General features: G+C 43.3%; 1 protein-coding gene across 2 annotated transcripts in view; it reads right to left on the bottom strand.

Moving 5' to 3' along the window:
• The window catches only part of LOC116938525 (uncharacterized), a 34,188-nt gene extending 21,290 nt beyond the window's left edge, over positions 1–12,898 (bottom strand). Inside the window, exons 1-5 of one of the 2 annotated variants that reach the window (XM_032945695.2) lie at positions 12,724–12,898; positions 10,029–11,491; positions 8,102–8,234; positions 5,826–5,946; positions 3,296–3,400 (exon numbers count right to left, since the gene is read on the bottom strand). In XM_032945695.2, coding sequence (XP_032801586.2) covers positions 3,296–3,400; positions 5,826–5,946; positions 8,102–8,234; positions 10,029–11,438 — 1,769 coding nt within the window. In that variant the 5' untranslated portion in view covers positions 11,439–11,491; positions 12,724–12,898. The remainder of the gene's footprint in view (positions 1–3,295; positions 3,401–5,825; positions 5,947–8,101; positions 8,235–10,028; positions 11,492–12,723) is intronic. The other variant, XM_032945696.2, reaches the window with a different exon arrangement.
• Between the last annotated feature and the right edge of the window lie 2,514 nt (positions 12,899–15,412).

Here is a 15,412-nt window from a genome sequence, read left to right as displayed (position 1 = left end):
TTGATTTTGGTTTGGACATGTTTGTTTTGTTGTAGTACGGAGTTAGACTGATGGCCTTAATCTAAGTTTTCTTGTGGTTGTTGTTGTTTGACTTGCATTCCACTGGGATTTTTTGCACACAGCGTTGGTGTACGGTGCTTTTTTCAGGAATATTTTGCTGTTTTTTCATGGATTATCTGTTTTGCAGTCACATAGTCACTTTAATATGTTTTTTCTTGTTCGTGTTTTTTGTTTGTTGCGGTTGCAGCCGATTCAAGAGCCGAATGGCTCACAGGGCTATACCTAAATAAATAAACTGAATCTGAAAACTGAAAGTAACCCAAGACTGGTATGCAGAGGCAGAATGTAAACCAAAGACAGTGATGACAGTTCAGTAGAGGGAAACAAACGCAATATCCTACTTTGTGTTCTGAATTTAACTCTTCAGGATATAAAATTACACGAGGTGAAAATGAGTTTGAGTGCATGTCTAAAGTAACGAAAGATACTCTAAGCATTTTTACACATTGATGAACTGTTAATCGTGACAAATGTGGATGTCCACAGCACTGTACAGTGCACGGTAATGAAAAAAACAAATTCTTCCAAGGTTAAACGAAAGGGAAAAAACAAGCACTGTACAATCATAGGGTATGGTCAGAGACCAGGCGATGAAGGAAGTAATAATGTACGAGTCTGCATGTTTACCCTCCTGTACTGTTTGCTCTTCAAATTGCACCGGCCTGTAATTTCAAACCACACCTGTACGAATTATATCAATCGACTAAAATGAAATGCAGTTCCATCCCCAGGCAAACTCAAAACATCAGTTTTCAGCCACCAACTTGACCTACTTGTGTCACATTCTCTTTGGTTCTATTCGGTAAAGTCACGTAGGTAAGAAAAGAACCAAAGCGTATGGATCCTTGCAGTCACGAAAGCTTCAAATCTAGAATTGTGTCACATGTTCAGTGAAGCAAGTGAAGTGTAACCAAGCAGAAGAAGGAATGGATGGGATGGTTTAACCACACAGCACACGCCACCCTGAATTCTACAAAACCACTTCATTGCACAAAAGGGTCCTGCCAAATGCCTAAACCACCGTTTCGGCCTGGAATGTCTACTTCATTGGTTTTTCGAGTTTGATAACTGGTGACTAAATATGAAATAACTATCATCACGCAATACATATATTTTGTTTGTCTAGTTCACTTTAACAGATGGGGAGCTAAAAGCATGGCCCTGAGTTATTACCAGAAGTCTTTTGATGGCTTTATAGTTGCTTGAGCATTTGTTACATTAACTATGCAAAAAGCGCCATTTATAGGCTTCGAACAAAGAGTGTCAAATGTGTCACTTTAAAATATATCATTGACCAACACATTGGATTGAATAAACTTGCATATTTAGAACACTGTCTTAAGTGATTACTGTAGGGCAGCATGTCTTTTGTGTAATCAACCAAACTAAAGGAAGAGACTTTAAACGTGCAGTGGAACTGGTCTGAGCTGTTCGCAAACCACAGCTTGGAATGGCCTGCTGTGATGAAATCCCCTCCTTCGCTTGGCATGCGTCTCTGATTGGGGTTCTTCCATTATCAGGTCACAACATGAACTGTCAAAATAGTTGACATTCACGCTATATTTTTAAATTAAAATGCATATACAGTTGATCAATGATGATCCGGCAAAACCGCTCCAAAGGCTGTAAGCAGTCCGGCGATTGTCAAACTCATCAATGTTGTGGTTGATAAAAGAGTAACTATGTACATCACCCCATGCAGGGTCTTTCGAGATTAGAATGGTAAGTACGGTACAGTAAATACGGTAACTTTTTACAGTAGGATATTTGTGTCGATTGGTATGTTCATTTATGCATATTTCATCTAGGGTACACATTTTAAAACACCTAAAAACATGTTATGCAAGAATGTGCAAAAATAAGCTATTTTAAATATTGATGTAGTGATTATCCGGAGTTTTTGACAAAATCTAGTGGGCCCTTCCCCTCGAAGCCGCTGGATAATCGATTATCTATTGTAAATGTTTTTTACGACTTTGGCATACATTAGGCGCATTGTTATTAGGCACAAAAGCTGCGTGGTTAAATATATTCAGTGTACGGTGTTCCTGACTTACTTTTCAAATAGTATTAGGAAGATAGGGTAACAGAAAAAAAAATGCAAACAGCACACGAATCACATTGCCGGAAAAAAATACGTGGCGGCCTTTATATTAATGTTTAAAGCGGCGCTAGACAAGGCACATCTCATTTGTTAACAAACAAAAAATGATCTTGCAGCTAACGGCGGATATAAAGCTCCAGTAACGCATGGAGCAGCAAGCGCATGCGTTTCTGCTTTGCTCGCCCGCACGTTCGACAAACGAAATCAACGTTTGCATGGCGGCACCGTTAATGTTTGCCGTCAAGTTAATGTTTGACATTAAACACATGCAAGCGCGCATGCTCCAAAAACTGTCACCCTCCCCCCACCGTTGCTCCACGGACAGCACCGGCGGGAGCCGTGCGTATAGTCCTTGACACGTCACAATGGAATGGGTGCGTCCCGTGGGGGGGTGGTGGCGTTGTGGCTGAAAAACAACACCACCACTTCACAAATGGGGGTGGTCGTCACACACTGCCCATTGCACCTGGGTGGGTGGGTGCATGCGTGCGAGTGAGTGAGCTAAGCGATGTTGCCCACCCCAAACCCCTGCACATTGTGCAGCCATGCACGCCGGTGGAAGGTGCCCAAAAAGTGCGAATCCAGCTACTGAGGCCTCAAAATAAAAAAAATAAATTGTCCAGGGATGCGAACACAACACGCGCTTTTTAGAAGTTTTGCAAGTGACATTTTACCGAACCAAGAAATACACTGGCTTAATGATTACACGGCACTGTATATAATTATCATGATAATATATTAATATTTGGCTCTTATTCTAATGCAGTGGTTCTTAACATTCAATGCAGCCCTGCACCCCTTTGGTTCGCAGTCGTTAAAACACGTATAATGTTAATAAATACATAAGGTTTGATGAAACAAAGCAGTTGTACTTACGTGCCCGTGCATAATTTGCGTTACGATTTACCATCTAAAAAAAAAATCTGGCCATGTCTCGCACCCCAAGACAAGGCATCTCGCACCTCCAGGTTAAGAACCGCCGTTCTCATACATACTGTGACATTTTTGTTAAAACGTACGCTCTTGAGACAGCTTCAATCTCCAATTTCAGATGACGTCGATGAATGCATAGCGAGGTACGAGTACTGCACCGTGCATTTAAGAAAACACCGTCATCATACATATACTCACTTGACAAGGCCTTTGGTGTTCTTCAAGACACTGGCAGCAAAATGTTGCGAGACGCCCACCAAGCTGGTTCCATCCACCTCCACAATCTGATCATTCTCCTTGATGCTAGTGCAGCAGAATGTAAATATCTTAACAAGGCATGACAACATCGACGTAATTTCTGATTGGAGAAAAACCAGAAAATAACTGACTAAACTCTGTATTTAGAGGGTAATGGCGGCGACTGATCTGCAAAGATCTTAAGATGGCACCATTACAAGCGTGGATGTTTAATCGGGCCGACAGGAACTGAACTTCAGTGTTGAGATCGATATTGAAAGATAATTTATCATTCAAACTATGCCAAAATTAAATATCAGTTGACATACTGTACAGTATAAGGAAAACAGCTCAAAAATATAATGGGCACATTCCAGACAAGCACCCAATATGTTCTAGATTTGAAGCTTTCGTGACTGCAAGGATTCATACTCTTTGGTTTTTTCGGTAAAGTCACGTAGGTAAAATAAAATAAATTAAAATAAAAGAAAACAATTAAATCACTTTTTTTATTTTAATTGTTTTCTTTTATTTTAATTTACCTACGTGACTTTACCGAAAAAACCAAAGAGTATGCACCCAATGTGTTTTGTACTTATGCGATGAGGCACCTTTGTTCTAGGATCCATAAATGCAATTCAATTCCAAAACATAAAATCAATAATAATAATAGGGTTTTCCCCTTTTTTCTGGCAAGAAAACTGAAAAAGGTTTCAGTTTATTATTATATTTTGGTACTGGCAAAGGAGGTCTAATGATGATATAATAAAATCAAATTAAGTATCGATCGCAGCATGAAACACATCAAACACTGCTGTCGAAATAAAAGGTTCAACATCTTTATTTCCATGTATTAAAAAACTGATTTTTGTGATTTTCAATATATTCGAATGTAAAATAGTTGCGTTAAATTAACGGTAAAAGGAAGCCTTTTCAGATGTTATAGAAATGCATGGTATTATTCTTCTTCTGCTGCTGCTGAAAAAACTAACATCAGTGTCAAGTGGTATCAGAACCAGTCCTGGCCCCAACCCCTTCAACAACGCGTATTTGGTCAGAGTGGTTAAGTATTTTCAAACAACCTCGATGGCGGATATAGCCTGCGGAAGGCCTTCATCCAGCAGTGTATTAACGAGAGGATGATGAAAGGGAACTCTTGATCTTAATACTCGCACCAAATGATACTGCTAATATTTTATGTTCACTGCGTTATAATTAAATACATGTTTCGAATATATGTACTTTTCAATCCATTTTCCATTATATTACAAGTATAATTACCAATATTTCACTCCCAACAATTGACTTAGTTCATGGAAGATTTAATCGAATCTGACAAAACAATGCTGGACACATAAGTGAAAGTTAACCGCCATCATCAAGTTGTTTACACAACAGAGACACTGTTCAGAGACACTGCTGTCCCACAATGATGAGCGTTTGCGTGGGATAGGTGCCAACAGGAGGAATAATCACACAATGCTGTGCAGAAACACGTTCATGCAAATGTGCTTGGCTCAGAACTGATGGGGACCAGTGAGATGGGTCACTGTTCGCGCCTCTTGACGTGGGGCCCCGTGTGTCTTCTTCTTCCTTATTTTGAATGGCATTTGAAAAAGCAAAGGACGTATGCATAACTTGTATGTTGCGTTTAGAAAAACGTACTGACGCCGTCTGGGATTGCCCCACATGGCTTCTGTTTGTACCTCGTGCAAACGTGTGTATTGGGAAATGATCGGGGGGGGGATGCGAGCAATTCGTCGCATTTCTAGATTTAAAGCTTTCGTGACTGCTAGGATCCATGCTCTTTGGTTCTATTGGGTAAAGTCACGTAGGTGAAAATAAAATAACAAAAAATCACGTTTCGGCCACAACACAAGCGGCCTTCATCAGGTGCCGCTTGTGTTGTGGCCGAAACGTCGTGATTTTTTGTTATTTTATTTTCACCTACGTGACTTTACCCAATAGAACCAAAGAGTATGGATCCTAGCAGTCACGAAAGCTTTAAATCTAGAATTGATAACCTCTATGGGGAGGGCTTTCACCTATCTGTTAAGAGCTTTTAACAGACAACAGGAGAAGAAGTCACAGCTCATCGAGACGCTGACCTTCCTCAAAAAGCTTAAAGGTCGTGATCTAAGCGTGGCTTTTCTCACTCCAGCGCTGTCCTCCAGACTGTCTCGTCCCTTCACCTGATGAAGGCCGCTTGTGTTGTGGCCGAAACGTCGTGATTTTTTGTTATTTTATTTTCACCTACGTGACTTTACCCAATAGAACCAAAGAGTACAATTCGTCGCACTTCAACTGCATTCGCAAATTTGGCAACTCCTCAATTCCTCACTGATGGAGGAGGCAGCCGGATCTTCGAGATGAGAAGCCAGGCAGTTTCTTTGTTGAATCTTCAATACGTGACTTGTAGGGACATTGCACGGTGAGCAAATCTCCTTCCATTGGCTAACGATATAGGCCCCTGTGTGTAATGGGTGCTTACCGGCCATCCTTATGTGCTGCTCCACCATCAATGACCGACTTCACAAAGATACCCAGCTTCTCAATACCGGAATCTATTCCAACTCCCATGCCAATGATACTTATTCCAAGCCCTCCATCTCCTGCAGCAGAACAACAAGGCAGTCAGTTTTTAAATTGCACCCTACCCTGCATGTATTTTTGCATAAAGTTAGTACAGTGAGGGAAAAAAGTATTTGATCCCTTGCTGATTTTGTACGTTTGCCCACTGACAAAGAAATGATCAGTCTATAATTTTAATGGTAGGTTTATTTGAACAGTGAGAGACAGAATAACAACAAAAAAATCTAGAAAAACGCATGTCAAAAATGTTATAAATTGATTTGCATTTTAATGAGGGAAATAAGTATTTGACCCCCTCTCAATCAGAAAGATTTCTGGCTCCCAGGTGTCTTTTATACAGGTAACGAGCTGAGATTAGGAGCACACTCTTAAAGGGAGTGCTCCTAATCTCAGCTTGTTACCTGTATAAAAGACACCTGTCCACAGAAGCAATCAATCAGATTCCAAACTCTCCACAATGGCCAAGACCAAAGAGCTCTCCAAGGATGTCAGGGACAAGATTGTAGACCTACACAAGGCTAGAATGGGCTACAAGACCATTGCCAAGCAGCTTGGTGAGAAAGTGACAACAGTTGGTGCGATTATTCGCAAATGGAAGAAACACAAAAGAACTGTCAATCTCCCTTGGCCTGGGGCTCCATGCAAGATCTCACCTCGTGGAGTTGCAATGATCATGAGAACGGTGAGGAATCAACCCAGAACTACACGGGAGGATCTTTTCAATGATCTCAAGGCAGCTGGGACCATAGCCACCAAGAAAACAATTGGTAACACACTACGCCGTGAAGGACTGAAATCCTGCAGCGCCCGCAAGGTCCCCCTGCTCAAGAAAGCACATATACATGCCCGTCTGAAGTTTGCCAATGAACATCTGAATGATTCAGAGGACAACTGGGTGAAAGTGTTGTGGTCAGATGAGACCAAAATGGAGCTCTTTGGCATCAACTCAACTCGCCGTGTTTGGAGGAATGCTGCCTATGACCCCAAGAACACCATCCCTACAGTCAAACATGGAGGTGGAAACATTATGCTTTGGGGGTGTTTTTTCTGCTAAGGGGACATGACAACTTGACCGCATCAAAGGGACGATGGACGGGGCCATGTACCGTCAAATATTGGGTGAGAACCTCCTTCCCTCAGCCAGGGCATTGAAAATGGGTCGTGGATGGGTATTCCAGCATGACAATGACCCAAAACACACGGCCAAGGCAACAAAGGAGTGGCTCAAAAAGCACATTAAGGTCATGGAGTGGCCTAGCCAGTCTCCAGACCTTAATCCCATAGAAAATCTGTCGAGGGAGCTGAAGGTTCGAGTTCCCAAACATCAGCCTCGAAACCTTAATGACTTGGAGAAGATCCGCAAAGAGGAGTGGAACAAAATCCCTCCTGAGATGTGTGCAAACCTGGTGGCCAACTACAAGAAATGTCTGACCTCTGTGATTGTCAACAAGGGTTTTCCACCAAGTACTAAGTCATGTTTTGCAGAGGGGTCAAATTCTTATTTCCCTCATTAAAATGCAAATCAATTTATAACATTTTTGACATGCGTTTTTCTGGATTTTTTTGTTGTTATTCTGTCTCTCACTGTTCCAATAAACCTACCATTAAAATTATAGACTGATCATTTCTTCGTCAGTGGGCAAACGTACAAAATCAGCAGGGGATCAAATACTTTTTTCCCTCACTGTATATTTCATTTTGTTACCATTATTTTAGCGCCTCAGTGGTGAGGTAAATACAGTTCCCAATGCCCGTGCAAACAATTACAATCTCATACATTCGCATTTCCGATGAGCACGGTTGGCTACGTACGGTGCGAGAGAAGTTCAGCATACATTGTGTGCCAGCATAACTAGAAATTAATGTTCCACGTATCAATGAGTGGTGGAATTTCAAAGCAATCACGCGTGACGTTCAACGCTCCATATTCTACTTTAATATACACGTGCATCAACTGTAGAGCAGAGTTTGTATATCAACGTGTGACGCAGTTACGCAAGTTTGGCAAACGGTACCACCCCAGTGAACCAATCTTGATGTGATGTGAGCACCAGCCGTGGGTGGGGTGTTGTCGATGCAATAAAAGTCACAAAAAAGTGTGAAGATTCTAGAGGCACGCAGTATTAGATATGAACGTATCATTCGTGCCATCAAAAGCATTCAGCTCTCGCTCACCTTTGTTAAGTTCCACGGGGAAAACATCCATGAGCTCAATTTGCTTTTCAAGCTCGTACTCCGCCGAAGACGCGATTGGGTCCACATCGTCATTTGTCCGGTCATACTCCTTGTTCGTAAACATTGGAAACACCTGCAAAAATATTGCCGCAATTGTGTCGTCAAATATACATATCAGCCGTGCAACCCATACACTTCTAGTTTCAAAACAAGGCCGTAATATTGGTTGAAAACTGCCCAAATTCACTGGTTGTCAAATTCCAACATCTTGAATTAGCACGGTTGGCTACGTACGGTGTGAAAGAAGTTCAACATACAGTACATACATACAACACAACACATGAAGCAAGCCACTTCAGACTGTGGTGCTAATTAGGCAATGCGGATACATTTAAATAGCGTTGCCATCGACGGCATGTGCATGGTGTAACCAAGGGGCTCATGATCGTTTGTTTGTCCTTTTACATGCATACAATTGAATACATATATCGTATTTATCATCATTAGAAGCTGTACTAAAATGGTGTACATTACCATACTGTACATAGTAACCATGGTGCTCAAGTGCAGAGTTCAAGATGGGCAATGGGTATCAGATTGTCATCAAATTTTGATCATTTGTTCAAGAGTTGAGTAACAATATCAAAGACTGTAGAGTGTTATAGTACATTTATTTTTTTGTGGCAGGGTTAATACGGCTAAAACCCGCCACCACCCGACACAGCCAACTAGTAAGGGTTGTCACGTAAACAGAACGTGGCCAATTCGTCACTAGTACAGCACCACCGGTGTGTTGGAGAGCCAAGCCACTACAATTAGTAAATGTCACTGAAGTCCAACACTAGTACACACATACCATGTAAGTGGAAAATATTTAAAGGAATTTCCCATCATAAAAGTGCTCTTTCTGTAGCAAGGTTCAAACAAACTGCTCTGGTGAATCTCTGTTGCGACATGTTACAACTCTGTTGTGTGGGCGTAAAATTTCAAGCATTAGTAATGCACCCCACTACTGCCACACGATACAAGTATGAGTTAAATACCTCCCTGAAAAGTTAGGTATGAAATACAATGCCTTCTGTAGACCCCCCCACCCCATCAACCAAGGTGTATACGCGTGGTTGTGCACTTTTTTTACGAGAGCTATATAATAGTTCGGCCCATGTATCTGATAAGGGTGTGAAATACACACACATTGATCCAACGGTTCACGTTCGGGATGCGACGAGCCAGAAAATTCAAGTACCACGGTAAAACCTCAGCGCACACACCAAATAGACCACCACGACTGTATTAACTGTTGCCTTCAATTAGTAAAGTGAAAACTCTTTTCTCACAATACGCGGTCAGCAATGGGGAGGGGGGGGGGAGATCAAGTTATGTTGCTGTCGCAGGATTGATTACACGGTTTTAACTCCACAGAGCCAAGATCGACTCTAATTACATCCATATGTTACGGGGACGCTATGGCAACTGCGGACTTCCCAAGTCTCTGGATATAAACCGTTGTGGCCAGCTGTTCATCAACATACAGGTCAACTGTGCCAGGTTGCTTAATTGGAACACCAAATTCGTATTTAGGAATGTTGCCATTTTTGACAAATGCTTGTAAAGTGGTGGCAACACTTAAAATACTACATAACTTAAACTTTAAATACTAAATTTAGTGTCGAATATTACAATGTTGGCATTCATCTTCTCTAAAATAATGAGAAAACAGTCCAATGCCATTCACGTTGACCTTGAACCTTTTTAACATTAATATTGGCTACAAGGCTTTAATAGCACTATAATATTGACCAATACAGTATCTTCACCGTGCTTTGTGTGAGCTTATGTCAATACAAAACGTTATAATTTAGAATACTGGAAATGCACATTTACAGTTCTTCAAGCTGAGAAAGTACGAAAAGCAGGCCAGCATTACCTTCATGGGTGCTGTGCTGAAGTGTACTTTACGCTTTTCCGATGGAGGATCATCATCATCTGAAAGACCTGGGATTTCATTACAGTGATGTCCACCACTAACAACACCATTTTCTGCCACAGCCTCGTCTTCTGACTTGCTATCAATATCTTGATCGGCCGTATCTTCAAAAGCTGCATTTTCTATGCCTACACTGATAAATCGCCCACGTGGCCTCTTGTCATCGCTGCTGTCCGTTTCGTCACTGTCATCTTCGCTACTGCCATCCTCATCATCATCATCATGATCGGAGTCATCTGTACTGGACGAGACCTTTTGGTCCAACAGCAAATCCTGTTTCTTGACTTGAGCTTTACGGTCCTCCTGATGGCTCGGCTCTCTTAAATTTGAAATCTGTGGCACCATCGACAAATCCTGGTCTGCTTTCCCAACTGTGACGTCTGCCTTCAAACTGCCTGATGTCTTATCACTGCTGGAACCTAAACTAACCAAACATTCCTTCTGTGGATAACATGGACTGGGTAAAATGTCTCTTCTGAATTCATTCACATCTTCAATGCCAGTGCTAACAACCTGGATCTCGGCACTTTGCACATTTTGAGTATCATTGTCTTCAAGAACAGGGTTCAGTTTTAAAGGGGGAGTAAACAATGGTGAGGACACATTTTTGTCTGGGCTGCCAAACACTTTAGTTGAACTCGTGTGTGTTGTGTGTGTACTTGGACTTTCTGCATTACTCTGATCTGAAAAACTGAAAGTTTCTTCTGCATTAGCTTCAATTTCATCTTCATCGTCATCAAGTAAAAAGCTTGACAGCCTTTTGGATATTGGTCCAGAATTGAGACGTGATCGAACTTTTGAATCTGAAGATGTGGAACTAACTGAACTTGACACAGATGACTCTTTATATAAACCCAGCTGTTTTTGCAGTCCAGACTCAGCCTTTGGGCTTATAAAATGCTTTTCTTCACCGTCTTTCTCCAAGGGAGAACTTTTAAGATATGTCCATTTTGCATCTTTCATGCTCGACTGCAAACTTGACTGTGGTTTAAAATTTGTCTTTTCAAAAACTTTCCTCGTTTCAGAAAACTTTTCCGCATGATTTGTAACTCCAGCGGTGTCACCTTTTTGTAACACGTGCGCGTGTCTTGCAGTCTTCATGTGCGCATCTGGTGATACTATACGCTGGGGTTCCGTGAAAAGCATATGTTTAATTCTTTCAATATTTGAGCTTTGTTGATCGCCATCTGTCATGTCAGCATCCGCAGAACCATCGTCACCATTCTTACTTTCTTCAGCGGGTTCTTCAAATTCAATCTTGGTGCAGCTTTGAAGGCTACCTTTGTAAGTGACCTGGTGAGGAGAGCCCTTACGCCCAGCTGTCTCCCCAACAGTCTCCGCATTCAGCATCTCCACTGGCTGTGTTGGCCTCGACAATCAACAGGTGCCTATCGCTCAAATGTCTGCAATAAACATCACAATAAAAGGAAATGACGCATTTGATTTACACTCAACAGTGACAAAGAGCACTCTTTACAGGGAGTGTTTGACTACTCTAAACTACACTCCATATTTAAACGGCGTTGATGTCTTCATCAGCATGATATTGTATCAACTAAATTATCCTCAATTTAAATGCAAACTTCATGCCAAGCGACTGGTTTTATTAAAACACATTGGGGTTTTTTTCAGGCACATCTAATGTTTTAAATGATAAATTAACATAACACTCCACTTAACATATTTAATGCAACTAATTGTCCCTCGGGGAGATTGGCATTTATATAATGCACGTAAAAACGATCTTTAAAATGTGGACACGGGAACAATTATGCCATCACTTAAGTGATAAAGAAAACTGCAACACATTACCAAAAATAACCCGTGTATCTCAGCAATGTTCCAGCACCACAAGAGGCATAACATTTGAACTGCTGTGCTCACTCCAACAAGGGGTGGTGGGCAAGCCCAGTGGTGGTGGATACGCAGTCACACACATACATACACATCCCTTACAGCCAGGGTCGACCACAAAACCATTGCACCGATTGCCTCATGTGAGGATCTAGGGTTAAGGGCAGTGCTGTGGTGGTTGATTGAGTACCGGGAGCTGGACCTTTTTTTTAAACAAGTAAATTGAAGGAGATGCGGTTGTCTGGTACGAAAGACGAGGAACGTAGCCGAGATTGAGGTAGTGCGAGGCGGCAGCTCGGATGGATTGGGGACGAGGGGCAAAAGAAATGCGGCAGTGTCTCGAGAAGATTCGGAGGAAGGAGAGGAAGAGTGATGAAGGGAGCCGAGACAGTTTTTAGTAAGGAACGCGCGGAGTAGAGTAGGCATGGAGCAGAGGGGGAGATGAAGGAGGAGGGATCTGGGGTGGAAGAAAAATGTTGTCGGGAGTGGAGTAGCGAGGGAAGGAGGAGGCGAGAGAGAGAGAGGGGGGTGGGTGTGTAAGGAGCTGTGACGAACGTGCCGAGTTTCACGTTGGAGAAGGCTGAGAGGAGGAGCCGTGATGGAGGAGGAGGAGGAGGGAGTTGCGATGGACTAGGAGATGGGAGGCGGAATCTGTGATGGAGGAAGGGGAGAGAGTAGTGCAGGAGGGAAGCGGTCCGCCCGTCCGCGCAGGTACTGCGCTCGGACACAAACTCCACCGCGTCCGCCCCCTCGGGAGCGGCGTGGCGCGGGCGGTCCTCACCTCGAGGCGACGCTTCGGCGGGGGAAGCGCTCGGGGGCCGCCGTGAGTTTCACAGTTCGGAGAAGAGAGGGGCGAAGTTTGCGATAAAAGCAGCAGCGGCGGCGGTGGTGGCGGTGGCGGGGAGGCGGAGGGAAGAAGAGACGCGGGCCAGGAAGCAGCGAGGTGGTGGCGCCTGAAGGTGCGCGGGGAGGAGCGACGCGGCGCGCTCCGCCCCGGTCAAAGGCTAATGCATGCGTGCCTGTGTGGCACGGTGTGTGCGGGCACGGATACACCGCACTAATGCATGCGTGCCTGCGTGGCACGGATACACCGCACTAATGCATGCGTGCCTGTGTGGCACGGTGTGTGCGGGCACGGATACACCGCACTAATGCATGCGTGCCTGCGTGGCACGGATACACCACACTAATGCATGCGTGCCTGTGTGGCACGGTGGGTGCGGGCACGGATACACCGCACTAATGCATGCGTGCCTGTGTGGCACGGTGGGTGCGGGCACGGATACACCGCACTAATGCATGCGTGCCTGTGTGGCACGGTGTGTGTGGGCACGGATACACCGCACTAATGCATGCGTGCCTGTGTAGCACGGATACACCGCACTAATGAATGCGTGCCTGTGTGGCACGGATACACTGCACTAATGCATGCGTGCCTGTGTAGCACGGATACACCACACTAATACATGCGTGCCTGTGTGGCACGGTGTGTGTGGGCACGGATACACCACACTAAAGCATGCGTTCCTGTGTGACACGGGAACACCGCACTAATGCATGCGTGCCTGTGTGGCACGGTGTGTGTGGGCACGGATACACCGCACTAATGCATGCGTGCCTGTGTGGCACGGTGTGTGGGCACGGATACACCACACTAATGCATGCGTGCCTGTGTGGCACGGTGTGTGTGGGCACGGATACACCACACTAATGCATGCGTGCCTGTGTAGCACGGATACACTGGACTAATGCGTGCTTGCGTGCCACACTTCACGGCGTGCCACAGCGAAGGCACCAGAACGCAGTGTCCTAAAAAAAAAGGGCCGCACGCTTTAGATTTACATGGCATCGAAATGCGACTGCATCGTAAGACACTGCATGGAAGCAGCGGGAACGTTAATTACATTGAGGAAAAAAAAAGTTCTTGAAGCCTGGAGTTAAACAATGAGACGAAAGCATGGACGGGAGGGAATTACAGTGGAGGCAGCAGAGGAGAATGAGCAACCTCCCACTGAGCGAAGGTTTGACTAAGGGCTTTGACAAAACGAGGCAGGCAGTGGGACGTCCTTGGAGGATTTGAGTGGCATCATCAAATTGACCCGGTATTGAATTGCTTGGACATCAGTGGAGGGGTTGGTGCATTGATGCGATCTAGTTTATTTGGTGCAAGTAGGTGAGCAGTTGCATTTTGGACGTTCTAAAGTTTAGAGGAGGGATTTGTAGTCATGAGGAAGGTCTAAGAAAAGAGATAGTTGCAATGGTCGTGTCAAGATGTGATGAAGTGATGAGTTACAGCAGCAGAGGGGTAAGGATATGGCAGGAGCAGATGTAGTCATGCAGAGGATGAATAACTTTAGGGTTTCACACACTGCCAGTATCATTTCAGAGTTTAGGAGATTGTCAAACTGGAGGGGTTTTTTTTCCCCGAGTGATCTTTGTTAATAAACACTGCCTACATTATTACAATATCTAGTTGTAGGACGTTAGAACTGATCCAAAAATGTACCATGCCAGGGCAGGTTGTTGGTGGGCAGTGAGATTGAATTTGAGAAGTCAATGGTGATATAGAGCTGCGTGTCACCATCACATAAATTAAGGTTGATATTAAAATTGGAGATTAATTTGCTAAGAGATCAATTGAGAGAAAGGGGCCGAGAATGGCACTTTATTAAAGACATTACAAAAACAGTGTAAAAAGTTGCACTTGTACACAAAAGTTAGTAATTTGGTTTATCAGCTGGACTATCCGGCCCATGTTTGACAACAATAATCTGTCTTCTAAGTAAATAAAATATTGTTTTAATTTGGTTAAGTTTGTAATTTAATTTACGAATTTTAAAAAGTGCAATGCATTAATTTGGCGCAGTATATGTACTGTACATTTTAATGTAGACTTTGCTATGGAACATTGGGCTTTAGCTTGCAACTAAAGCAATATTTGCAAGCCAGAAAGAAATACAAATTACAACTGGTTAATATTTTTGTGCATACATTACCAATAACGGTTAATATTATCTTGATAAAGCCCTTTTGTCAAAGTAGTAGGAAAACGGTAGCATTTTACATAATCCATTAAAACTTGGAATGAAAATGTAGCATCAATACTAGATACCGATGCCACACATTGGGGACACGTTACAACAAAAACACTGGCTCCTTTCATGTGCGCAAATAGGTCATTACGTTGACATTCAGAGCTGAATTACTGTTAGGGGGGAGGGCATTTAATGTTATGGTCATTATTTCAACGAACAAGTGCTCTTCTGTCCCCCATTAAACAGTGCCCCGAGTACTGTAGTGAAATAAATGCACGACGTGCTTCTAATTAAAATGGTCTTTGAAACACTTTTACTGTAAATGACGTGTCGCGCAACTTGAATGCTAACCTCATTTGTCACATTCCAAAGGAATGGTTTTGCATGGAATTTGGAAAAAGTCAAATAAACTACATGCAATTTACTATCGTGAAA

This window comes from Petromyzon marinus, chromosome 4 (genome assembly GCF_048934315.1).
Source record: "Petromyzon marinus isolate PM22_M1 ecotype Great Lakes invasive population chromosome 4, UKy_Petmar_22M1.pri1.0, whole genome shotgun sequence".
In the NCBI taxonomy this organism is placed as follows: Eukaryota; Metazoa; Chordata; class Hyperoartia; order Petromyzontiformes; family Petromyzontidae; genus Petromyzon; species Petromyzon marinus.
Note: the sequence above shows the minus strand (reverse complement) of the source record. Positions and strands in the feature narration are given on the sequence as shown.